The sequence below is a fragment of the Anomalospiza imberbis genome, chromosome Z (genome assembly GCF_031753505.1).
Source record: "Anomalospiza imberbis isolate Cuckoo-Finch-1a 21T00152 chromosome Z, ASM3175350v1, whole genome shotgun sequence".
Taxonomy (NCBI): domain Eukaryota; kingdom Metazoa; phylum Chordata; class Aves; order Passeriformes; family Viduidae; genus Anomalospiza; species Anomalospiza imberbis.
In genome coordinates this window covers 10774202-10801566 of record NC_089721.1, presented here as the reverse complement: position 1 = coordinate 10801566, position 27365 = coordinate 10774202, and the positions used below count along the sequence as shown (strand labels likewise).

The 27365-nt window shown below is 41.5% G+C and overlaps 1 protein-coding gene across 1 annotated transcript; it reads left to right on the top strand.

Annotated features, from left to right (window-relative positions):
• The first annotated feature begins 12 nt into the window (after positions 1 to 12).
• Positions 13 to 23644, top strand: CAPSL (calcyphosine like). The gene is made up of 6 exons (XM_068175645.1): positions 13 to 37; positions 1332 to 1516; positions 18819 to 18952; positions 19502 to 19679; positions 20324 to 20533; positions 23471 to 23644. The coding sequence occupies exons 1-6, from the start codon at positions 28 to 30 to the stop codon at positions 23570 to 23572; spliced, it is 819 nt and encodes a 272-aa protein (XP_068031746.1). The 5' UTR covers positions 13 to 27; the 3' UTR covers positions 23573 to 23644.
• The last annotated feature ends 3721 nt before the right edge of the window (positions 23645 to 27365 follow it).

Below are 27365 nucleotides of genomic sequence, written 5' to 3'. Positions count from 1 at the left end.
AAGCCCTCTGCTAGAGGGGATGACAGCATGAGTTATGGTGAGTGTACCCCTTTTGTTGGTTCTGAATGATGTGGAATTAATTTAGAGCTAGAAATAAATAAAAACCTTTAAAACACTTCCAGAAAATGGGATGAACTTCTTTCCTGTTGAAAGGCTGTTGAAATATAATTAGATATTCAATCACAATTTACTGGGAACAATAACACTAATGAGCTCTAGGAATTGCCAGGAGCCATAATTACTAATGAGCTATAAGAATTAACAAGCTTGATTCTTCTCTCATTGAAATGAAGGCCTTTGTCAGCAGCAGTAGCAAACCATGTCTTAGGTGGTTATTTCTCTGAGAACTGTTAATGGGCTTGACTGAGCTCATTAGTATATTTGAACAAAGAAAAGATATTAAACCAGTCATTAGATAAGTTATAGATTCTATCCATTGGAGCCCATAGCTGGTTGATCCTTCAAATGGATCCAAGCTGTAATGTTCAGTGTGGCAATTTGAGTTTATCCACCACAGGGCAAGATGACACTTCATTTACTTTGGAGTAGATATGCTGATAAATACTAAACCAGTATTCCTCCAGAGAAGTATACTCAGGAACAAGACTGACAATAGCTGGCCCAATGTCACAATGAAGAGATCTGAGCTTTTGTTTTTTGGTCGGAAATCTTCTAGCACTTGCAGAGAGCAATAAAATATCGCAGTCTGCAAAATTATTCTTGGGTTCCAACAGTATAGTATTAGATTCAAAAGTTGTTTCCTTGGATGCTTACACTCAAGATACTTTTCTCATCTATGTTACTTTAAAATCAGGAACTCCAACACTCTCTGCTATCCTCCACCTTGGCTTCTGCCACAAAATCAGGAAGAGCACCATAGCAACTCTTAACCTATGCAGAGTCAAGTTTCTGTTGGATTTGATTTTTCTTTCTTTGGCAACATTTTCTAATTTGCTGTGTTCCTGACTTTCTGGTGACAGAAAGTGATACTAGAAAGATGCAAAAAACTTCTCCTTCAAGGAACTGAGGTCTTTGTGCATAATAGTGGTATGCCAGTTGATTGATAAAACTCTGGTAAGTGCTGAACTTCTATCTGTAATGGAAAAAAAGCAAGACTCGGGTTTTATTGCTTTTGTATATTTTAATTGCTACTTGCATGTCAAATCAATAAATTGGGAATTCTTTAAATTTTAATAGTTTAGAAGTTAATGAAGTTAGCTAACTCAATTAATCCTTTTGAAAAGAATAAAAAAATATCCTTGAAGAATAGAACATATCCTTTATTCCTGTTATCACTTCAATGCATACTTGTAAGATTAAATTTCTTTCAGAGCATGTCTGCTTAGAGCAGGAGCACATACCTTGTATCAGTGGCCTCTTTGTCAGCTGCATGTGTGATTGTCCCACCCAAACACTGCCACTTCCCATCCCACACCACCACACACTCTTCTGGACTGCTTGCTCCTTTCCTTGCAACAGGAAACTGTGGGCTGCTTTCCAACAGACCTCAGTCAAGGTAAGTATCACTGTATTTGAAACAACCTTGGTATTCACATGAGGCAAAATCCTGCCTTCCAGAAAACCATGGACAGCCTTCAAAAACTCTACACAACAGATTGTGCCGATGATTAAGATCTATTTAAATCTCTGTCTATGCGTACAGGTAGCTAGCTGTCCACACCAGGTGCTCAATGAGAAACTTATTGAATATTCTAAAAGACTCACTAAATCCCTGAGCTCAGTGTAGCGATCCTTTAATCTTCCTGATCAAATGAAGAACCCCTTTTCAGAGCAGTCTCCACAAGAATGGGGTAAGTCTAGAGCAGAATTGTTCAAGAGGACCTCCCTCCCCTCCCTTGCAACAGTGAAGGGCTGAACTCTTGGCATGGGCAGAAGGAGTTCAGTGGGTTTGGATCTGAGCTGTGACATTTCACAATTCCCATGTCAGGAGCCCTTAACACATTATCCCTTTCCAGGAAACTTTTCTAAGAAAGTCCCTAGGCTAGACATTCCATGAATTAAGTGCTTTGTAAACTTTGCAAAAGCAGCCTTGTACCCTCCAAGAGTTGGTCCAGTGTGTTCCCTGGCTTCTGAGTTAAAAATTAAGACAGGGGACAGATGCCTTATCCATTCAACCTACAGAAGATTTCTCACCCTGATGACCAGCGACATACCAAGTAAAAAATCCAAAACCTTGAGAGAAAATGTTACACTACCTAAGGAAGAGATGTATTGCTTTTTGTGCTTCCTTTTCTTTCCACATGTCTCAGTTTGGGTAGCAGGTGTAAACTGAAATGTTGATGATAGATAATAAAATACACTGACATGGATTTCATACCTAGAAATGTTTTGTATTTTATTCAAAGTACAAGATCCACCAGGGATATATCTGGACTTGAAACTGCGGGACTTAACTCCCTGAATGTGTTTATCTAAAATCTGGCTGCATTAGCTTTGACTAGGAATAACATGGTAAAGAATTTGACATGCATGAGGAAGGAAAAGATAACTTCCACTTAATGATTTGTGCAGCCTTACTTCATTATTTGAAGCCTGTTATTTAAAAAGCCACTGTCTGGAACTGTGAGGAATGGAGATAGGCTTTGCAGATAACCCAAGCTGCTTAAGGAACTGGACACAGTAATGACAAAGACAGTGTACCTGCCCTCTGCAAACCTGTCAGTGCTGCTGGCAAACCCTTTTTTATATACAGCAGTGCAGTGCTGGCCATCAGAGTAGATGGTACCTTGCCAGGGACTCAGCTACTCCCATTTCAACTCCCATGATTATTGTAAAAAAGGCAACCCCAACTCAGGAAAGAAATGATCATGTCTGGCTCCAGATCAGAAGGCAAAAGGACAGCTTTATTAAAACTATACTATATTACATTAATATACTATTTAAAGAGAGCCTATCCTATTCTACATACATACGTCTTACTTACCTATCAACTAACTAACAAACTCGTGACTGCCTGCTGAGAGTCTGAGACACAGCTGGATCCAATTGGTCATTGAACCCAAACAACTTTCACCAGAATCCAACAAGCAATCACTTCAGATAAGCAATCTCCATACCAAATTCCACATGGAGAAAACAAAGGAGCAGAGATAAAGATTGTTTTCTCTTCTCACTGTATTATGTCTCTCTGTCCAGAGAATGTGAATGCCACACATGATAGTTCAAATATTTTCAAGAGGGAGACATTTTCATATACTGCCTTTAACTCAGCCCTCATTTCTTTTTCCTGTGGATTTTTCAGAGGCTAAAATTAATATTTTCTCCACAAACAAGGAATAGATAACACATGCTTTCCCACCACTTTGGGGTAAAAGGAGGCAAATAGTCCACAGTTTGTTGTGATTTGAATCACATTTGGGACAATGTCTGTAGGAGAAGAGATTGGGCACCAAACCTCTCAGAAAGACCCCCTGCCTGGGGGCAAGCTGCTGGGTCTGCATCCTCCCACTTCACCCTTTGTCCCTAACTAAGAAACAAGCACAGTTTTGTGTCATGTAATGACAAATCCTCCAAGATATGGTTGGAGCTCCAAATTTTCTAAACATCCAGAGCCCTCTGTTTTTCTTTAGACAAGGTCTGGTTCCTTAAAGGCAATGAGGGCTAGTGTGACAGTGCAGTTAGGAGTATTTACTTGACATTTGTGCCAAAGCACTGCTGAAAGCACTGCTGAAAGTAGCCAGAGCCACCTTCTTTCTTGATGCTGCCTTTTGATGATGGCAGGACAGGGCTGTGACAGGTCAGTGTAGGCAGGGAGCCATGTCAGCAGAAAAGCTGGACTCCCACAATGGAGTTTCTGCTCGGAGGAGCCTCTTACACTCCAGGAAGCTGCATGTCATGGACTGCAGCACAACACTGCAGCCTCTGTCCTTGGCAGAGACAACTGGTGGTGGATTGAATGTGTCACTCTTAGAGCTTACATAATATTTATGGTATAATTAGAAGAACATTTGTCTTTTAATATTCTATTCTAAGAAATGTTTTGCTACTTTTTGTGAGCTGATTTTTTTTTTGGTTTTGGGTGGGTGTTTTAGTTTGTTTTTTTTCTTCATGGCATCATCAAAACAGCCATCTTTGCTGGCATCTGGGTGGTATGACTGTTTGTACAGAAAATTGTGAGGTTTCATCCATCAGAAGATAGTGACTTGCCCCTGCAGATAACAAACATACTAGATTATGCAATTTCTGGGTAGATAATGTTAGCAAACTCTTGATAGCATTATCTGGCCTCAAATGCAGGAATGGTGTATCAGAAACATGGCAGTAGTTGTAGTCTGGTTTCTTGTTCACATGTCTGAACTAAATTTTTCACTAGCATGAATCCATTTGAGACAATATGAACTAATTTGTTTTTAAAAACAATAAGCCTTCAGACAGAGAAAGTAGTTTGCAAACACTTAAATGCTGACTTGTGGCAGTATCCTAAAATAATTGTGTCCTGGTAGCTGATAGTGGTTTGTGCTATGGCAGGATCCCCATCAACATCAGTGTCTGTAATGGAGATGCACAACAAGACACAGAGCAAGAAGGGCTAGGGACTGGGTGACTAATTTTAGGGAGCAATACAGATATCAGGCACTTCATTTCTGTTGACTCAGGCCTAAACATACAGGTTAGATGCTACTTCTAAAATCACCAGGAACTTTGCTAGGGAATAAAGTTATGACTGGAGTAGTGGAAAAGATCTTGAACCACAGCAGGATCTGTAACATGTTGTAATTGTACAAATGGAGTTTGAAATATTTGGGGAATCCTGCTACCATTTCTGCAGTATGGAGTGTGCCTACTTCTCTGCATTTCCGTTTGATGCCCTCTGCAGCATGTCCCTGTAGAATGTGCCACTGCGCCATTGCTGAATTCTCCTTGGTCCCTTCCCATACAAGCCACACAGATTTCTATTGCACTGTACAAGATGGGGCCACGAATGATGGCCTGGGAGCAATGCTCTCCTGCTCCTGGTGGCTCCCACCCAACCTGCTGCTAGACAAGAGCACCTGATTTATAAAAGAAAGCCTTGGGTGCTTTTGGGGAATTTAACATATATTTTGTTGCTCCTAGCAATTGCTAAACTACAGATCAGACAGAAGCTTTCTGGCTGGTGTGCAAGGAAGAGTAAGTCACAGATGGGCCATGTTCCCTCACAGGCTGGACAGGAGGGTCTGTGTTGGATGATCCAAACAACCAATGTCAAAATCTTCTGGGCATCACCAAGACATATTATCATCTCTATTTAAAATCATTCTTGTTTATCTGTTATACAGGGTCAAGTAAGGGGCCTACATAAAGACATCATTACCCTGCAGCCCATAGAGAGATAGATATCACCTGCCTAACTTCCCAGCTAAGAAGAAAACCACTATCCCATTTCAAGGGAAACGGTAACAGGGAGGGGAAAAGCAATCTCACTGCTGAGACAGACCTCAGCTCTGCGGGTGTGAAAATAATGACACACAACATAACAGTCTAACTTCCCATTAAAGCAGTTCACATCTGGCAAAATGTGTCACCTGCCTCAGAAAGAGTAGGAGAAATGCTACAGAATGCCTTTTGGCCCCCTGCTAGGAGCTGAGTTTGAAGAGGCCCTCATACTTCTCTCTCCTCTGTTGTGTTATGTTCAAGGTCTTGTTTTTGGGCAAAAAGAGAGAATAACTTACATACAAGTAAAGCCAAGATTTTATTGTTAATTGAGATCTGCAGAGTATGTTATCTCTAATCCAAATCTGATAGAGAAAAATAAAGAATAACAAATCAGTTAAGACTGCAATATGGTTAAAAGTGTCAATAGTCATATTAATAATACAATTACAATACACTTATTTTGTCCTTTTCTTAGGATTATGCTTACCTTTCCATTGCTCTTCTATGTTTTAAAGTCATACAATCACAGAACAGAACACAATGAGTTGGAAGTGACCTATCAGGATCATCAAGTCCAGCTCCTGGTCCTGTACAGGACATCCCACGAGTCACACCATGGGCCTGAGAGAATTGTCCAAACACTTCTTGACCTCTGTCAGGCTGGTGCTGTAAGCACTGCCCTGGGGTGCTGTTCCAGTGCCCAACCACCCTCTGGGTAAAACTTTTTTTCCTGATATCCAGCCTAAACCTCTCCTGACAGAGCTTCAGGCCGTTCCCTCAGTTCCTGTCACTGTCACCACAGAGCAGGGATCAGTGCCTGCCCCTCCTCTTCCCCTCACGAAGGAGTTGTAATTGCAGTGAGGTCTCTCCTCAGCCTTCTCCAGGCGAAACAGCCAAGTGACCTCAGCCACTCCTCATACAACTTCCCCTCCAGAGCCTTCACCATCCTCATTGCCCTCCTTTGGACACTCTAATACTTCAATGTCTTTCTTACACTGTGGCACCCAAAATTGGCCCCAGCACTTGAGGTGAGGTCGCCCCAGTGCAGAGCAGAGCAGAGCAGAGCAGAGCAGAGCAGAGCAGAGCAGGACAATCCCCTCCCTTGCCCCGCTGTTGATGCTGTCCCTGATGCCCCCAGGACAGGGTTGGCCCTCCTGGCTGCCAGGGCACTGCTGACTCGTGTTCAACTCGCCATTGACCAGGAGACCCAGGGCCCTTTCCATGGCACTGCTTTCCCAGCATCTCGTTCCCCAGCCTGTATTTTCATCCAGAGTTGTCCTGGCCCAGCTGCAGGGTCCAGCACTTCCCCTTGTTGATCTTCATGCAGCTGGTGATTGCCCAGTCCTCTCATTTGTCCAGGGCCTCCCTGGCCTCAAGGGAGTCAATGGCTCCTCCCAGTTCTGTCATCTGTGAACTTGCTTAGCATCCGTTCCAGTCCTTTTTCCAAATAATTTATAAAGATGTTGAAGAACACATGGAGAGGATGGAGCCCTGTGGAACCCCACTAGTGACAAGTCACTAGCTTGATGTTACCCCAGTCACTGTAAGTCTTTGTGCCCCTCCCATGAGCCAGCTGCTCACACATCACAGGATGTGTTTATCCAGCTGTGGGCTGGACATTTTGTCCAGACGGATCCTGTGAGAGACAGTATCAAAAGCTTTCTGAAATCTGAAAAGGTTGTATAAATTGGCTTCCCTTGATAGGCTAGGTGGACTCCCCTGTTGTAGAAGGAACAGAGGTTCCACAAGGAGGACTTTCCCCTCATGAAGCCATGAGACCCTCTTGGTCCATCATGCATGCTGAAGACGTAGACAAATAATGCAATAAAGAATGCATGAAGTCAGAATCTTCAGCCTGCAGACTTAAAACTGTGAATTTTCAGCTTCTGATGTCCTTTCTTGAAAAATTATCACATTGATGCTCTAAGATCTGATCGAGGTAATTTGTCGGTGTTTCCTAAGATGGAATTACACTACGCCCTTTTTTCCTCACAGGTCTGCATCTACATTTTACAGCTGAATTTACTGTATATTGTTTACTCCACATACACTAAAGCCTCTTTGTTTGTTCTCTTTGTTACTCCTAAACCCAGCTTTGTCCAGCTCCAAGTCCATATTTCTCTCACTGACCACTGCTGTGGAGCTGCAAGGATTCCACTGCCAAGCCTGTGTCCAGATTTCATCATTTCATGCCCTGTACTGCTCTAAGCTTCATAATGTGTCTCCATCCTGGTGTTGTATTAGGTATAAATATCTCTATTATGCGTAGAAGTACTAATTTTTATTTCTAGCTATATTAATCTGGACTATACAAAAAAACCCTAACATTAAAATAATTGCCACAACTCATCACTTAGAGAAATTGCTGTCACAGAAAGTAAAACAAACCTATGGGCAGATCAAGAAAAGCTCAGACAGAGCAAGCCTGCAGGCCCTTGTCCTGAAGATCTGCAGAAGCATGGTGCTTGTTTCTAGCAATGGCAGTGCCAGTGCAGGATTACTCTGCTGCACTTCTTGCCTGCCCTCTCAGCAAATTGGGCAAGCTGTCATGTGGAGAAGGCCTTTCAATTTTTAAGTAGTAGAAGTAGTACATCCAGTCCCAATCCATATATCTCTAGTTGAATGTTCACTGATGAAAGATATTATCCAAATTTTGGAAGTCTTAGAGATCAATAGGTGTAAATGAAACAGTAAAGCAAATAGCTCTTTTGAATTTTTAATTTCCAAATTAAGCCTTTAGTGCACAAACACATATTTCAGGATCTTTCCTACCACTAATACTTTGCTGCCTAACTGGAATCAAAAGTTTATGTCAAAGACATGAGAAAATCTTCCTTGTCAGATAATTCCCGCAGCACTGTGATTTTTTTTTTTTTTTCATTTCAGTGGTTTGTAATACACAGGGAGTATGTAAGCAGATGGAACTAGTTTACATTCACCCATTCATGTGAATTCTTTTTAAAAAAATACTTTTATAGTGAGAGCTGTTTCGCTGGAGCCTTTAAAGTCATTGTAGTAGAAAGAAACAGAACAGTACAGAAGGACATCTCTAATTGGATTTCCAAAACTGCAGTGTGGGGATTTGGCCATTTCTCCTAGTCAGCACTGACAAAGCCACAGTTCACAAGTTCTAGCTGGATTCTTCTGGCTCAGTGGTCTGCTTCATCTATGAAGAGCATGCCCAGACTGGATATTGGAGGTTGATACTGGAAAAAACAATCCACAAGCAAAACTATACAGAGCAAGAGATAGTGGAGAAGGGGACTCTCTTCATCTTTATCCCATGTGCATGCCCTGTGAGAACTGAGGGCACATGTCAGTACCCCACGCTGTGATGGCAGATCCCCCACCCCTCTGCTGGGCTTTGTGAATGCCCGTGGGAGACATTTGCTCCCTTGGAAGCTTTGGGGAAAGTTGACCCCAAACTCCCTGGGGCTTGCCTGGAATGTGCCAAAGTCACCTTCACACGTCCACTGTTCGGGTAGGGACTGCATGCACTTATTTTAAGAGAGACACTTACCCAGAGATCTAAATTTTAGAGACTTGTGAAACTGGAAGGGGTGCTAAGCAATTTTAATTCCCCCAAGACTGAAAATTAGCATGTCAGAAAACCTAATGACCTAGCCTGGAATTACAAATCTTTAAATCTGACTTCTCTACCAGGGCAAATGGGAAGAAATTAGGAGTTTGCTAGTGTGTGTCTAGGTGGCCAAGAAAGCCAATGGCATCCTGGCCTGAATCAGCAATAGTCTGGCCAGCAGGATCAGGGTAGTGACTGTTCCCCTGTGTTGGGCACCATACCTTGAATCCTGGCTTCAGTTCTGGAACAGTCACTTCAGAAAGGACATTGAGGTGCTGGAGAGAGTTCAGGGGAGGAAAACAGAACTTGAGAAGGGTCTGGAGCACAAATCTGATGAAGAACAGCAGAGGGATGTGGGTGTGTTTAGCTTGTAGAAAAGGAGGGTCAAGGCAGACCATATCACTCTCTACAATTCCCTTAAAGAATGATGTAGCCAGGTGGGAGTCAGTCTCTTCTGCCATGTCTCAAACCAAAGGATGAGAAGAAATAGTGTTAAGTTATGCCAGGGAAGGTTCATACTAAATAGTAGTAAAAATATTTTTCTCTGAAAGAGTGGTCAGGCATTGGAATAAATTGTCCAGAGAGGTGGTGGAGTCATCTTCTCTGGAAGTGTTCAGGAGGCATCTGGATATGGCATTTGGGAATATGTTTGAGAGATGATTATTGTGGTGCTGGGTTGACAGCTGGACTTAATGATCTTGAAGGCCTCCTCCAACCTTGATGATTCTGTGATTCTGTCACTCTGAGGACCATACTTAGAATTTTGTCTCTTATTCTCCTTGTGCATTTGCATCTGTGTGCTATGCAGGCACTTGACCTGGTTGCCTGCAGTGCTGTTTCCAGTGCTGGAAAATGTTAGGTCCACCCCATACCTCTCCTACTTCTCAGGCTTTGGTCATGTGTCCCAGCAAATCTGCATTAAAGCTCCCATCACAAAGTTGGCAAGCCTGTTGGCAGAGACACTCTTGTGGGACTTTTACAACTGCATCACCTCTTTCCTTCCAGCCCTTATTTATGAGTGAGGATGCATTAATCTGTTCTGAGACCTGACTGTCTGTTCTGTCTGCTGACTCATCCCTGAGTCTCTTAATCACAGACAAAGAAAAGAGACCTTCACTGAGGCGACAGCAGCTCCTGTGCCAAGGTGGCAGCCTGGTACAGGCCTGCTGTGCAGAGGAGCCTGGCAATAGCTCATGCTCTGTGTGACAGAAGTCAGTTCTGAAATGCAAAGCCCTTGGAGAGAAGGGGCTCTGGGACATCACAAAACCCTCTAGAGTGATTGTGTATCACCAGCCGTGCTGATGAGTATCCCCAGCATGCTGTGTGCTGAATTGTGCTGCCATGTCAAGTGTGCCCTTGTTCCTGGTTGGGAAAAGCATTCAGCTCACATGCCACTAGTATATTTCTGGAGACAGGAACCAGAACAGTTCCTGATAATTCGGAGAGGAAGCTCCAGTGAATAACAAGAAAAGAATACATCCCATTTGTGGTTGTTTAAAAAATGATACCACACAAGCTGAAGTCATAGCTGCAGTCAGTTTGGCTCCACAGGCTGGCAAGCGTAGAGTTCCCTGTCCTGGAAGCCAATACAGCTCCCTCCTCACTGTCCCCTCCAGATACTCCTGCAGCAGTAGTATCTGGCCTGGCTCTGCCCTCTCCTATATGACTACTGACATCATTTCCTGTCACCTTTTCTTCTCCTGCCTAATGGTGCTTTCATGATCCCAGATAACTGTAAAAATACACATTTCAGAGGACTGGCAGGGTTGTAAAAAATGATCAAGACTCCCCTGTTGACATATGCCTTTGCCAAGAGCAGACTTCACAAGCACTCTTCTTTCCCCAGGACATTCCAGCACTTGGTGACCATCTTTAGGGAGGCCTCTCTGAGGAACAGCTTGCTGAAACCTTCTCCTCTCTGGTTTTGGCTCCCACGTCTTTGCCCCCTTCAGAGAGGACAGATTGTTCTGGTTGTTGTTGAAGCAAGCTGCAGACTGTTCTTTTTCTATTCTTCGCTACTTCCCCCACTTTGCAATGATTAAAGACAGCTTTTCAGCATCAAAAGGTATTTGATCCTAATAAATGCTGGGCCAATTTAACTGTTTTCTTCTGTGGACAAAAGAGAAAGGGTTGAGCACAGAAGTTTCTCATGCATGTCAGACCTCCATGACATTGTTTCACTGTGGTTGACAGAAAATTGCCAATATTTTTGAGAAATGGAGTAGAATAAAAAAGCCCCTAATACTCACAGCATTGTTTTTTCTATTTGTCCTAAAATATTCAAGAACTTAAATTGCCATTATTTCAAGGCACAGGATAAAAATAATCAATTTCTAGTAAATGTTAGTTGATTAACTTCTTAAAAACTGAAATATCTAGTGTTTTCATTTTCCATTCTCCAACCGAAAACAGATTTGGGGTAGATTTTCAAGAAAATAAAAATTTTAAAGATAGCTGCCACTTTTTCTGGAATGTTCCTGGTCTCAAATCTTAAAAAAGCACTTGTCAAGTGCATTTAGCAGCTGACATAGCATTAGAAAAACAAAATCTGTTTGTGTTTCCCAAGAGCAAGGGAAAAAGGCAAGTAAAGTAAAGGTTAGGTATGCTGTAGTTGTGTAGCCAGGCAGAGCAATCCATCATACAGGCACTGCTGGCAGTTCCTTTGGGCTGGAAATGCTCCTCAGCGCAGAGGAACGAGATGAGGGTCACTGGTGTGGGGTCAGACCTACATGGGGACTGGGCTGGGGCTCTGTTACAAAGCAGGTCTGGGGCCAGCACCCAGCAGGCAGGTTGGTGGTGACCACTCTCTTAGGAATTGGCTCAGTAGCATGAGCACAGTCTGCATGTGCCAGCTGGTGTCTGCTCTGGAGAGCAGACAATTAATTTCAGATGGATAACTACAAACCACACAGAGAGACAGCATTTTTGGATATAAAAGAATTTTATTTAGAGTCAGAGTTCAGTTGTGTTTGGAACTAGATGATCTGTAAGGTCCCTTCCAACACAAACCATTCTGTGATTCTGTAATTTAATTGGATTACATCTTGTTTTAAAATCAGAATACTTTTCCCTTGACAATGTACTTACCACAAGGTTTTCTTTTTTAGTGTATGTGAAACTTAATTTTAATGGCAGGGAAAAAAACCACAAAGGCTTATCCTGTAAAATTAATCTTCTTTGCTACATAGTGTTCTGGGACTTCATGTTTGCTATTTTTTAAAATCTGTATTCCACACAAATAACCCTGACGATTTCTCTACCAAGGACAAGCAGATATGCTCATATCTGTTCTTCTCATAGCTGAAGAGCTTCTCCACAACAATGGTCAAAGGTGGCAGATTAAGAAAGAGAGCTAGAACTTGTAAACTAAACTACAAAACAACCAGGGCCACTTTTTTTTGGAGATACTTCTTATAAAGTTTTTAAGGCATTTCTTATACCTTCCCCCTTGCCTAAATTCAACACAAAATCTGAATTTTTAGAAACTTCAATTGACTTAAATTGACTCTGTCATGAGTTTATAGATCATGTTAGGCCTCATAGTATACTTTTCTTAGTTAATTCAGTTCAGTGCTGAACTACAAACTGAGCAGAGAGTCCAGGCTGTTCAGAAAAAAACAGCAATCAAGTAGGTATGCATGTATTCAGTGCTAGTTAGAAAATGACGAGGAAAAATTTCAGAGTTCTAATGAAATCTCTGTATCCTTTTTGATAAATTCTGAATTCACTTAACTCTGCTTACATCTCTGTGCACAGTAACAGAGCAGGTTCAACCAAATAAATTTCATCACCCCCTGATGTAATCTGAGACACCTGAAGTCCTGTTAATATTTTTTCAAATTGGTAACTCATTAACCATCTCATAAATGGTATAGTCCAGTTTCCAGAGGAGTGTAGAGTAAACATCCATGTGTGTCTGTGTGAGTGCCTGGGCAGAGGGGAGAAAATGCAGCAGAATGCAGCTGAGTATCCAGATATTAAATTATTTTTTTGCTTTCAAGAGCCCATCCCTGTTGTTTCAATCTGCTGCAACCCTCTGAAAGTCAATGCAAATTCTGCACTTGAAGAATTTCTTTATTCAGGTGGAAGGCTGAATTCCAGGGAATTTTACTTGTTCAGTAAAAACCATTTTTCTAGTCCTCAGTGCCTTTTTTTTTCTTTGCAGAGTGCGTAAACAGGCAGCAGCCCAGATAATGTTCATAGCCCTTTATCTCTTCTGCATTCCCAGGAGGTCTCTAGAGATCAATTCACAAAACAAAGATAGTGGATGGAAGGATGTTGCATTTTCACAAAGGCAGTATTTCTGAATCAGTAAATTATTAAATAAGCCTTGCTCCCTGCTTGTGCATTAATGTGCAATCAGCTGGCACATGAGAGATATAAAAGAATATTGTAAGTGTTGCACAAACTTTGGTTTAGTATCAGGAAGTACCTGTCGATGAGAGATAAGCAGCCTACCAGGATGCAAGTGGTATTAGTCTAGCAATTGCCTAAAATAATTTTCTGCTTTTGCCAGGAAACTATGCAATTTTCATTCTTGCTCAGTGTTTCATCCATGGCCAGAACAGGGCTCTCCCTTCATTTCCCACATGCTCTCACACTGACTTCTACCTGCTGCCTTTGCCATTGGCCTTGATCTTACATGTTCACCTTGCTGTTGCCCCAGAGGGCCAGGGAACACACATAGGTTATTTCCTACCCCTAAGGAATCTATCAACATCCTGATTCCCTACCAAAGGTAATTCCCTATCTACATTATCTTACTGACAATGTTTGTGACCTTCTACAGGCCAAGTTGCTAATAGCTGTGTCTAGGCAGAGAGCAATTTTTCCTCATCATATAGGTGTTTAACCTTTTCAGCTTTCTTCTTGCTGCAAATGAACACAAGCTCAGCATCTCCCCAGAGGTTCTAACCACCAGCAGGTCTTCAAAGTGGCAATTAATCATCAGGAAAAAATATACGCTGGTGAGGGGTTTTTTCTTTGTGAACCACAACTGACAGTCTTTTACTTACATGCTTCTGCTATGTTTTCAGTAAACAATTGGACCAGAGAGTTTTTTCAGCCCTATCAACTATGAAAGCAGAGAAACATGTTTTAAAAACACAACCGTGCAATGCAGCACTTTCCCAGAGACACTTCCCCTCAGTCTTATCGCTCAGCAAGAGGCAGCACAAGGTGTCTCCCACTCATCCCTCCCACTTCTCCGGCCCATGTGGGCAAAGATGAGAAGAAAATACATTATTTTTAAGAGAAATAAAATATAAGGCTATCGAAACATCAAAGCAATTGTCCAGGGAAGCAGCGTAATTGCAGGTTGTGCCAGGCACAGCATACAGTGTCACCTTGGAGACCAGCTGGTAAACACCAGGCCTCCCAAAAAAGGGGGGGCCAAGGCAGCTGGGTTATAAATTGGTAAAGCGAAATGGGTAAGTAAACTTTGCAGTGAGGCCGTGGCACATTACCATCTGAATTTGCTGCCTGAGCCTGGAAGCACGACATTATCCAAGCCTCCCAAGCACTTTCCAGGCCGGAGTGAAAACCCAAAGTTCAAAGGAGTATTAGAGGTAAAGGGTTTTTTTTTCCTGTTTGCTACCTCTCAGTAAGTTTCTCTGATCAGTCAAGAGTAGTTTAATTAATTTCAATTAAATCTAATTTTTAAATCTGATTTTCTAAATCTAATTTTTAAAAATATGATTTTTTATTTAGATTTATAAATATAAATATTTATATATGTATGTATACGTATATTGCATATATATATATATATAGATAGATATGCAAAAGAGCAATCGCAGTATTGTCCACCTGTCAGAAGGTTAAAGCTAGATGATGCTGGTCACGATGGAGAGAGAGGGGCCTGCTGTGGAGCGGTCAGTGAGAAGCCAAATTTTTAAGGAGGTGTTTAGATGGTTGTTTCCTGCATTTTTTTGTGCTTTCAATATTTCAATTAAATTATAAGAAGCAAACCAAATGTGTGCAAGGCATGGAAGAATGTAAATGGACCTGGCTGCTGAACAGCCTAAGATTCTTCTGGAAAAATCCAACCCAAAATTTAAGGTTTTGTATTTGTTAGGAATAAATGCAATCATTTCTGTTTGACTTGCACAACACAACATCACCTATAGATACAAACAATCCTGAAGCATGGGGTAATTGTTCATAGCCTAGGCTGTTAAACAAAACAAAACAAAACTCTCTAGCATTCAAAATTAAAATAAACACTGCTGGTTAATTTCACTGAGGGAGACATATGATTGTCTTCGATGAGATACACAAATTAAAACCATTTGGAATTACTTTCATGACCTGTTCTTGTTTTGTTAATGGTATTAAGATGTTATGCATTTGTACACTATGCAGAGAACGGTTATATTCAACAAACCCTGACTGCATCTTTAATGACTTCACGTTATCAAAAAAGGAGCAAGAGCAAAATGAAAGGGGAGGAAAGAACATGTGAATTACTGTGATTCCTCCCTCCTTGCACTGATTTGGAATCACTTTTCTTACAATATAGCCTAGGAAGGATTTACCTCTAACTTAAGTCTGCAGCCAACAGAAATAGGAAATTGATAAAAGTGTCACTATGGACCAGGCTTGCATGTAGCAGGTTTTATACTTAACTGGTTTTCTGTATTTTCTGGATGTATAAAAAGGGTTCTTGAATGCTTACTGCTATGTGGCACAGGAAGTCAGGCCCTGATTAAGAGGCTTTAGTGTGATGTGAAAACTCAATTACTTTACAAACAGACTTTAATTGCTGAGTTTTGTATAGAAGCATGTTGTTGGTGATTTAGTTAGTGAACGTTATAGAGAATGCAGATTTGCAAAGAGCAGAAATATTTATTATTGGTGTTTTTAACCATGATACCTGGGGGAAAAAGAAGTGGAAATATCTTTACCTATGGTATTAGTGAGATTATTGGAGTGCTCTGACCCTCTTCAGAAAGAACACTGGGAAAAAAATTGAAAAGTTCAAGAGCAATAGCAGAATTATCTGACATCTGGAAATTCATTTTGTACCAGGAGTCCTTAGCTATGCCTAATTACTAAGTCAAAGTGAGTTTAAATAGGACCTTCAAGTACTTACGCCTGGACATATTTTTAATAGGTAGCTCTTTAATCTTGTAAAACAGAGTAAAACAGCATCTAATATGGTGGAAATTCTGACTAGAAACAGCATCTATTAGAAGAAAAATTATTCAATGCTGGAACAACCTAGCCTAGAGATGGTGAATTCTGAGGCAGAAATGCTTATAGATGGAGAAGCAAACTTTATTCTTACTGCAGAAATTACAGAGGATTGGCTAATTTCAGTGGCCTTTATTGAGGTTCAAGAGATCATAACAGATAACAAATCAGATTATCCCTCCATAGCCTCAATTCATGAGTATTACTGCAATGATTATTTGATGCAAATTGCACTATTCAGCAAATTACTCCACTGAACCTGAGGCAAGGAGATGTCACACTCTTTTCATGCCATGTGTGTTTGTGTAGATTTTTGCAGTGTGCAGTAGAGATTAATTATGTCCTGGCTGGTCTCAGTATTTCTAGAACTCCATAAAGACATAACATAGTGTAGAAAGAATCACACTGCACAATGATACACTCGCATCATGTATTCTGTATATAGATGTATTGTTGCTATATATTATATATAAGCAATAGTACATTGTTACATAATGTAAATATACTTTGCACTGTATTTATGTGACCTTGCTGTATTTTAAAGTCTTTCCAGCTAAACATTTCCCCTTAAGGACAGGTCATTGTTTGTAAAAAACATTTTTGGCTGCTGATCTCACACAGCTGTGAGAGCTTCCTGGTCACTGGTTAATGAGTTCCCAGAAGAATTTTGCTTGCTCTGTCTGAAGCAAAGGCCAAAATGCTCTATATTTTACTTCTCTAGACTTCTACATTAAGCTAGTACTGAAACCATTTGGGGAGTACAAAACCATTTTATTTTTCTGTTTTTCCAAGCCCAGCTAGAGTAATCTGAAGTGGTTAGAAAATTCAGCATATTTGGCATTACCAGCAGCCATAGCCAATGCTCTGTAAACAGGAGTGGATGAACAGTTAAGATGAAATAGTTTAATTCCATGTTTCTTAGAAGTTTTGTCTTATCATTTCGATTCACACTTTTTCACATGGAATGACAAAGGGATTGGAAGTGTCACGTGCACTGACAGTGCCTCACAGGGCTCCTCAGCTTCATCTCCTCATCCCAGCACGGCCTCAGCAGAGCACCAGTCACCCTCTGAGTCTAGAGCTCTGCTGTAACGTCTGTGGTTCTTGTGTGCCCTTATCCCATGATGCTTGAAAGGCTGGAAAATATTTTGGGAGTCTTCATGGTCTGCTGCAGATCCATCAGCCAGGCTATGGAACAGCAGTCTTTGCACTGAGCATGTGCCCAGGAGTTATTGTGGCCCTAAGATATCAGTATGGGCATGGGCAGTGCCGCTTTTCTTAGCACTAGGCACAAATAATCCCTGTAGGAGAGGCAGTGGGTCTCTGCCAGCCTGGGCATGCTACTCTTGGTGGTGCTATTGCAGCACTGCAGAGTCACAAGCTGGTTTTCCATATTTTTATTCCACTGTTTTCCTCTGAGGGTAGCTGGAAGGCCTTTGTAGTCAGCATGTCAAATTCTGGGGTGCTAAATACTGTGAAATTTTAAGGTATTAATTTGTTCTGCAGTTGTGTTTAAAAAGCAGTAGGTATCGTGTAGGTGACTGTTCTTGCTCAGATATGCAATGGGTATAATCTCTGCTCTGCAGAATCAGGACCTCAGTGTGAAATGAGCAGGACTAAGGCCTTTATTGATGTTCAGCTCTTTATTAAAAAGATCAGCTGGGCAGGGAGCCCAACACAGAGCTCGCCCCCGCTGTTGCAGCTTTCCCAGGTGGCCGAAAGGGAAGGAGGCGTGCAGAGTCTGTCACTGAAGTCCAGAACAACAGCTGTCCCCTCTCCCTCCCTTGTGGCAGCCTCCAAAAGTTAAATCTTTCCATCTCTGCTTCCCACAGCCTATTCTAATCTAGTCTTTTTGAGGTGATAGTGGCAGGCAAAAGACGATCAGGGGGATGTGTTTCCCTCTTCCTCAGCTAGGGCATTTGTCTAGCCCCCTCTACCATATTTAGTTCTTTATTTAGGTGTGTCTTTATCCCCTAAAAACATTCCCATGATCTCAAGGGTTTTTTTAAATTTGCATTTTAGTCCCAGAATGGCAGCATGGAGGGGGTGGGAGGCCGGTTATGTCCAGGTAGTTTAGAGAAAAACAACAGAGCAATTAGCTAATTAACATTTCAATATTGGTACTCAGCTAGAGTTAGTAGTTGTTTCAGTGTTGCCATGGGAACTAGGAAGACCCTGCCCGGGAGTATTAGGAACTTTGTTCATTACAAGTGGAACAAAAGTGAATCAAAGGCAAAGGCCCTCAGCCGGGGTAAGTTTTATATTCCTGAGTTCACATGATAGGTGTAAACCTGGCCAGGTGGAAGAGGCTTGGCAAAGATGCTGTGGACACAGAGGGAATCACACACTCCTGAGCGCACCCATCAGTTGTCTTAGTGTTCTCACACTGTAGGCAGAAATTTCTTACACACAGTTTCCTGTCTGCATCTGGATTAATCACAGGGTGGTTGGCTGAGCCCTCCTTTCATGGTCGGTGGCCTATATTGGCAATTTCCCTTTCTGACAGAAGGATATAAGGAAAAGGAAATAGAGGGTGAAAATGGGTCCTCATGAAAGTTGCTACCAGCATTTTGCAAGTAAGGAATATGGGATGCTTTGTATACTAAGGCAGGTTTCAGTGCTGTGTCTGAATTTGAATCCACACCACACCAATGTTTTGTTCTTCCAGATGGGCACAGCAAGGCATGACCAAGAGATGGCAATCAATGCGAAAAAAAGCCTGGCCAAAATCACTAACCCTCTAGAAAGACTTCGCCTGCAGTGTTTAGCAAGGGGATCTGCAGGCATCAAAGGACTTGGCAAGTGAGTATGCAAGATGTTAAACCCATTATTCAGCCTAATAGTTTTAGCTACAAGAGGCTCACACCCTAAACAGGGACCAAAACTTGAGTTTTCAAGTTTTCTTGAGTTTTCTCATTTCAATGCAAATGTCACAACCCACAGAGGGGCTCATGTGTTTTGGGACACAGGACTGACCTGATCACCTTTTGACAGATTGGATCCAGATAGTGATCAACTGGATCTTCATTTAAATTTGGAACTTCATCTAAATGTGCAACTTGCAGGGGGCAGAGGGCTATAATCAACAGGAGTACTATGGCAGCCTTTCCCTCATTTAATTTCAGATGTGTAATATTCATGCACCCTATCTAAACAAGTCATCTCTACTGCCAATAAATGTAGGGGGTTTGTTGGTTGGGGTTTTTTATATCTTTTTTTCCCCTCAGAATACAGAACAAGGAGGAAATGTTATCTCAGTAAGGTGACTCTCTACTCCAGTACTGTACTAAACCACTGCAGCATTCTCCATGTTTTCCTATGCATTTTCCTCAAATTTCATGTTTTCCACAGAGCATTTAGACTTATTGATGGTGACAATAACAGAACCCTTGATTTCAATGAGTTTCTGAAAGGACTACGTCATTATGCTGTGATGATCAATAAGGAAGAAGCACAGGATATTTTCCGTATATTTGATAAAGACGGCAGTGGAACAATTGATTTTGATGAATTTCTTACTACAGTGAGAGTAAGTCTGGGAATTTATGCTGTTACTGCATTAAATGGATTAAAATATAACAGAACAGAAAAGAACAAAGTAGAATAGAATATTTGCAAATAAATAGTTGTGATTTTTTTTCAATTAATTGTGGCCTTGATTTAGATACTGAAATTCCTGTGCTGCAGTCTGGGTACCTATGCGGTTCAGCCCATCAATCTCACTTCTTTGTTGGCCATTTTATGATACATCTCTTTATAACATGAACTTATTCAGGGGATACATTCTCCAATCCACCACAGTGATTGATTTTGTCTGAAGTATCTCTGCTCTGCTGAAGCCTAAACAATTAAGATAGAAAATACTAGTACTTCAGGTAATTAGTAATTTCTTGTTGGAAATATTTAAAATGGCCAGATCAGAAAAGTGTTCTAGGTAGTATTTCCTCTCTTATTGTCCATTTGCTATTGTATGGGTAGACACTGAATAGTCCTAATCATATTGCTACTTTGAGGATATACTGCGCTTTCTAGCTCCCGGACAGTGTAGACTATCACCAGTATAATGTCCCATCTACCTTGAAGGTTTTGCTGCCAGCAACAACAAGTACTTGAATTTGGAACTGGGCAAGTAGTTGGCAAAAATAAAATTATTCTGTTAATATTTCTTTACAGCCTCCCATGTCCACTGCAAGAAAAGAGATTGTCATGCAGACATTTCAGAAGTTAGACAAGACTGGAGATGGTGTCATAACAATTGAAGATTTACGCAGGATGTATAATGCAAAACATCATTCCAAGTACCTAAGTGGAGACTGGACAGAAGATCAAGTTTTTAGAGCCTTTCTGGATAGTTTTGATTCACCCTATGAAAAAGATGGGAAGGTAAGTGAAGCACCTGATTACAAGCCATGAAATCACTATCTGACTCAGAATTTGACTTAGGTTATTAAGTGAGGGAGTAATTGCAGTACCAAACATCCATTTGCATCACATTTATATGGAGATAAAGGTAGATGCATAGCCTGTGCATAGCACTCCTGATACAGCTAGCTTGCACATTCTGAGGCAAAGGGGCTCTGCAGGAGGTACAAGGGTAGTTGTGAGATTGCATTAAGGCTTGTAGCCTTAATAATTGAATTTCATAGATTACACTAAGTACATGTTCAGACTACCCCACAAAATTGCTGAATTTCATGATCCATATAAATTGGGGGATTTTTCACTTTTTAGGAGAATAAATACTAGGATCCAGTTCAAAAGCAGACTCCCTGCTTTGTCAAATATTTTACAGTTAGTTCTTCTCCAGTGTAATTACTGAGACACTTGACTTGCAAATCAGTCCATAATAGAGACAGATTTATCTACAGAGAGTTGGAGGGAGAATAGGGCTGGGGCTACTGGCATAAGCGTGTACCCTGAGGAGCCATGAGCTGGGACAGAGGTGGGAGCCCTTCCTCCACTCTGGCTCAACTCTCTGGCTCAGGTGCAAAACCTGTGGGCAAAACCTGTGGGCAAAACCACAAGTCCACCTTGTGATGGACTTCTTAAACTGCTCTTCAACCATCTCTGAGCCAAGCATGCTCTTTTTCCCCTTGTTACGTGTCTGCAAACTTCTTTGGTCTGAACTTACATCTGTTGACCAGCTCAGAACAATCTTGTATCTCCATGGTTCACTTGGTGCTATTCTCAATCTGAGCAGTTAATAATAACAAACTAGGCTCTAAGTTTTTTATCATTGTTTTGTGGAATGTCTTTAACACTTCCCACTCTCCAGGCTGCACCTGGGTTTTCAGGGCAGCATTGCACTGGTGACTCCTACCTGTCCAATGCTCCGTCTGAATCCTTCACTTGCTTTGTTTCCACCACTCAGGCTCTCTGTTGTAGAGAGATGATGGGTTTTATCTACTTTACAGGACCACAGAATTACAGAATGACTAGGTTGGAAGAGATCTTCAAGATCATCAAGTCCAACCCATGCCCTAAATACCTAACTAAACCATAGCACCAAGTGCCACATCCAGTCTTTTTTTGAACACATCCAGGGATGGTGACTCCACCACCTCCCCAGGCAGGCCATTCCAATATTTTATCACCCTTTCTGTGAAAAACTTCTTCCTAATATCCAACCTATATTTCCCCTGATGCAATATATGCTTTAGGCATGACTTTGCACTTAGTAGAGCTGAATTTCATACCTTCTGCTGCAGTGTCATCCTCAGAGATACCAGTTCAGAGCCAACTATCCCCTTCCACCTCCACAGCAGTGGTGATATCTAACAAATTTCAAGCAAAATGTTCCTGATTTTTGTGCTGAGGTCATACATGAATGAACACATTATATGAGTTCCCAAACTGATTCTTGATGAGTTCAGTGCCTGGTTACTCTGAGCATCTACCACTTGGTCAGCAATCCTTATGTTAGCTCACCTGATTGCTTTTTTTTCTGAGAACAGATTGTGGCTTTCCTGAATCAGAAAACACTAATGATACTGAATACCTAAAATGTTTTTAGCAGAAATGCCTCAAGGTTGAGCATTTGCTAGAAAGGCCCTCTTCACCGGGGTCTTCCTGGATGCCTCTGAAATAGGTAGTTTTAGTGAGGTTTGTAATCATCTTGTGATGGTAGGATAGACTGAAATGGTTCCTTCTCCCTATTGCCATGTTTTTCTAAGTTCTCAAACACACAATGCAATCAGAGCAGATATAATGGAATCACAGAATATGCTGAGTTAGAACAAACCCATCAGGATCATCAGGTCCAACTCCTGGTCCTGCACAGCACACCCAGAAATCACACCATAAGCCTGAGAGCATTGTTCAAACACTTATTGACCTCTGTCAGGCTGGTGCTGTGACCACTGCCCTGGAGATCCCATTCCAGTGCCCAACCACCCTCTGGGGAAGAACTTTTTTCTGATATCCAGTCTAAATCTCCCCTGACAGAACTTCAGGCCGTTCCCTCAGTTCCTGTCACTGTCACCACGGAGCAGAGGTCAGAGCCTGCACCTCTTCCCCTCATGAGGGAGTTGTAATTGCAGTGAGGTCTCCCCTCAGCCTCCTCCAGGTTGAATAGACCAAGACACAGAATCACAGAATCACACAGCTTCTCCTCTAGACCTTTCACCATCTTCCCAGCCCTCTCTTGGACACTCTAATAGCTAAATGTCTTTTTAATATTGTTTTGTATTTTTTCAAATTTTTCTTTGTTTATTTAAAAAATTACCTACACAGTTCAAGAGTTAAGGCATCACAAGAGACCTTCACAGTTTTTCTCTTGGTTAATTTGATTTTTTTTAATGGCCATTTTTGAACCTCAAAATACCCATGAAAGCTATTCAAAACTCTTAGGTATTTGAAAGAATATCTGCTTCATTAAGGGAGACTTGTTTATAGCAATGATTTTTTCTCTCTAGGGGGGGATATAAAGTTCCAAGTTGTCTCTGAATTGCATCAGAAATCTCACCCACTTTATTAATAATCATGGAAAGAACCAGTTTATAGCATCCCTGGAAAAAAGTATGTTAAAAACTTGTCTTCTTAGGCAGCAGTGATTTTAACTTCAGTTCCTGGTAAGGTTAGTTAAACTTCATGTTTCATCTCCATCCGAGTGTGGAGGACAAGAGCTCTTGTTTCTAGCAAAGTGAAATTCAGGAAATTATAAGTGTCTTAATTCCTTCTGTTGGATTCCTTTTTGTTAGCTACAGTATGAAATAGCATTTGTTCAGTTTCATTAAAGGTTCTTCTCAATGTGTGGTTTTGACTTACACCATTAAATAAAAGCAAAGGTTCATTTTCCTATTTTTAATTTCTCTGTCTCAGGTCACAACAGAAGAATTCATGAACTACTATGCCGGAGTCAGTGCTTCAATAGACACAGACATCTACTTTATCATCATGATGAAGAACGCTTGGAAACTCTAATCGTATAGTTAAAGAAGCAAGACTTTTCTTTCACCTTTTGTAGGTTCCTCTGGTTAAGTGTATGCACAACAACACCCTTCTATTCCATTACAACAGTTTCCAGTAACTGTGCCAATTACTTCCAATCTGTAGAATTAATTCCAAGATGCTTCAGTAGGCTCAGCCTCCAGGGATCAGAGCAGAGAGTAGATCTGGCATTTGGCACCCCCTTTGGCCACCCCATCTGTCCTTTTTCTCTTTCCATCCCTGGTATGTCTTTTCTTTTCTGAGATGAGCTGCTCTTTTCTTTTCTGACATCTGCAGTAGGTCGCTGTGGCTCCTGAATATCCCCATTGTAATGTTAGATACAGCTCTGTTTTGCAGAGGATGCAAGAGATGGAAACCAAAATATTCTGAAGTGTGGTGGTCTTGGACATGCTGTTATGGGCAGGCTATAAATGGAAGGAAGTCTGTCCCAAGAAAGTAATGTAGACCTATCACCTGTAGCACAGCAGCATCTCTTGGCTTTGTGGGTCTCACTAGTGTGACAGAACAACTGCTGATCTTGCTGCTGTGAACATGTGAGTTCCCAGTACCGGGAGGCTGGGGTGGCCATCAAAGATGGGGAGATGTGGATCAGGATAAATGCAAAATGCTTTTTAAAGCCCTGTTTTATTCCCTGGTTCACAACTAAACATACAGACAACTTTCCAGTGCATGCCATGTTTGAACCTTCTGTGCAGCTTCTTAGAGATTTCATTCCCCTCCTCCGGCTTTGATTCCTTTATTTCTGTACTGTGAGGTGATCTTACTTATATTTTTCTTCAAAGGGGATACATGAGTTACAGTACTTTTTTTCTCTCTGGAATGTTTGCTGGCCTAGTCAATGTTAACAGTGCATACCTACACCGAAAATTGTAAATACGTATTAATATTAATGTTAAATTAATAACTTGTAACATTCTTATCTTCTTGTCTTATATTTGTGATGTAGAATAAAAATGGGGAACCTACCTTTCTTGTCCCATCAATGAGGCTGTCTCAGTTCATCTTTTGTGCTTTCTCCATAGAGGCAGGGGGAAATGGTACACAAAGGAAATTGTAAAAAAAAAAAATTCCTGAAAAAACCTAGTGTGTGAGTGTGTGGTGTCTAATTTTTCCTGCTTTGATACCTTTTTTCTTTTTTCTTCTACTTTCTGCTCCTCTCTCATAATTTTGCTGCTCTCCCAGACTGAGAAGTTGCTGCTGTAGCAGAGAGTAAATGCATTGTGCATGGCAGCATTTGCTCCATTTCAGGCTGGCAGCCAGCTAAAAGCAGTACAGGGTTAAAAAACAACCTTGAACTTCAAAACAGCCTTTCTGATTAAGTCAAAGCTTTTAGCCTGGGCTGCTAACAGTTCAAATACTGAAGTCCTGAGTCCTTGCTGCACTGATCCTCTGCAAATCCTATATTTCTTTTGTCCAGCAATGATCTCAGTATGAGCAATAGCTGCTTGCAATTCCTTAGTGAAGGCTGTGCAAACTCTATAAGTTTCTTGACCAGTAAGAAAAAGTGCTGGAAACTTGTGTACTGGTTGACGCTGGAAACTGGTGGAGAAACTCTCTTTATGATTGCCAGCCGTGGTAAGAGGAGCCTTTACTTACTGCAATGCCACTGAAATGCCAATATATATGGAAAACAAACTTACTATCAAATAGGGGCTGCACGTGGTCTGGCAGCTTGAATAGAATCCATTCACTTCTCTTTTATTAATTGATTTCACAAAATGGTGTCATGCTATCTGTCTTCTCTTTAAAACAGAAAGAAAATAATATGGATGGTTTGTGGGAATCACAAAATGAAAGAAACATTTCCTTTTGGCTTGCTATCTCATGTCTTCACACCCTGCAGTGATGTGACAGGCTGATATTTGTTCAAGGGAAATAGCAGTTTTAATCTGAGTAACTGCAACCAGTTTGTCTTTGGTAATAATACCTTCCAATTTTATTTAATCCCAAACCAATATACATTTTTCAGAAGAGAGGATTGGTACTGAAAGCAACTGTACTTTTTTGGGAACCAGCGGAAGTTTTGTCACTGACTTCTGGGAGCCTTAGCTGAGCCTGTGGCAGCTGGGAAAAATCCTGTGCTTCAGGACAAGATTTCTACACTGAGCTGGACTAATGGTGTTTGTGTGGGGACTTGAAGGATGTGATCCAGGAAAGCTTAAATCCCCTCACCTTGGTGGTGTATCCCTGGTGCTTTCAGAACAGTTCTCAGCTCAGGTCTGCCTGCATATGGACCTCATTGCTCACTGGATATGTTTCTTGAGAACATGGGTCCCAGTGAAGTAATTTCAACATTTGTATAGAACTGTGTTTCCAAGGGCTGGTTTCAGGTGCTTTCGAAGTCAGGAGCAAAGTTTCTTTTCACTTCTGTGGGAACAGAGTTACTCTTGGAGCAGTCTGAATAACAACTGGTAACTTCAGAAAAGGTATAGTGCTTGCAGGGAAAAAAAAATCTGGTAACATAAAACCCATGATTTTTCACTAGTAATCAGACACTGTAGAACTCAAATTGGAATCTGTCCTGTATGAAATGTAGTTTGATTAAAAGGTGTGCCAATTAATGGAACAAACACAGGAATTAGCTGATAGATAGTAAAATCTCTACTGGGGAACATGCAGCCATAATGGCACACTGGACACACACCCACTGGACATTCAGAGGAAGCACTTTACAGGGATTAAAGGAAAGTTAAAGGGATTTGAACCGGACAAGAGAGATTTTCAAGACTAACACCAAGTACTCAGAGACTCCCTTCAGAACTTCCCTTTCCCTTTCTGTGATCTGGGAGACCCAAAAATGAAGCTGAAAGACCCCTACTCAGCTGCAGCTGCAGTGTGCTGGTTACAGACCCAGCAGATGCAGGAGGTAAGTGGTGATGCTGTCCTGCCAGCCTGTGGCTTCACAGCACACACAGCAGATTTTGTGAGATATACACAAAATGCACACCATTGTATCTGGTGCTAGCATCAAGATGGGAGATCTTGGTTGGTGCTTCATGTTCGAAGCACTATTTCTTCATTCTGATTGTGCAACAGTTGCTGAACAGGATGGCACAAACCACAGGAACATCTGAGTCTGCAGGGCAGGGGGGCAGTCCCAGAGGGGGAGTTTTTGCCTGCACCTTGACTTCCAGTCTGATGCCAGGCACAGTGTCTTGTAAGGAATAAGGTCTACCTTCCCCAACAACCTGAAGTTTGCTCCAAAAATGTTGGTAGAGCCCTGCAGGAAAGAGTGAAAAGGCTCCCTATAACTCTTCCAAACTCTGCCCCCACTTCTTGCTTCTGCATGAGCCATCAGAACACCTCGGTGACATCACCCCTCTACCCCAAAAGAGCACAAGGTATGGGGAAGAAGAGGCGTGGGACAGCCTTTTCTTCTGGTGTCTTCCTCTGGGAAAGGTGGCACTTCAGCTGCTTCCTTCACTACATTTCCATTCTGGCCTCCCTGTGGCTTCATGTTTCATTCTGGAAGAGGAAATTTTTGGCTTCATGTGATACAGAAATGTTTTTTGTTTTATACTGTCTCCTGCAGAACAAAATTCTAATTCAGGCACCTGAGTTTAATGTAAGCCTCACTCTCTGCTATATATTCTTGAAACTAGACCACAAGAGATTTTCAGTGATCTGATTCATTCTGCTGCTCTTCTGACAAAAAGCTGTCTTGGTAGAGGCAGAAGGCAGCAGCAGAAGTCTTGCAGATGAAATCACCTGCGGACATTGCTGTATAAAAGCCAACTTGCCTTTATGTAATTCCTTGCACACAGTG

Excerpts from the sequence above, each read along its gene's own strand:
- CAPSL (XM_068175645.1), top strand. Across the intron at positions 18,953-19,501 it reads GGCATCAAAGGACTTGGCAA|AGCATTTAGACTTATTGATG; the intron begins GTGAGTATGCAA and ends TGTTTTCCACAG. Across the intron at positions 20,534-23,470 it reads CCTATGAAAAAGATGGGAAG|GTCACAACAGAAGAATTCAT; the intron begins GTAAGTGAAGCA and ends TCTCTGTCTCAG.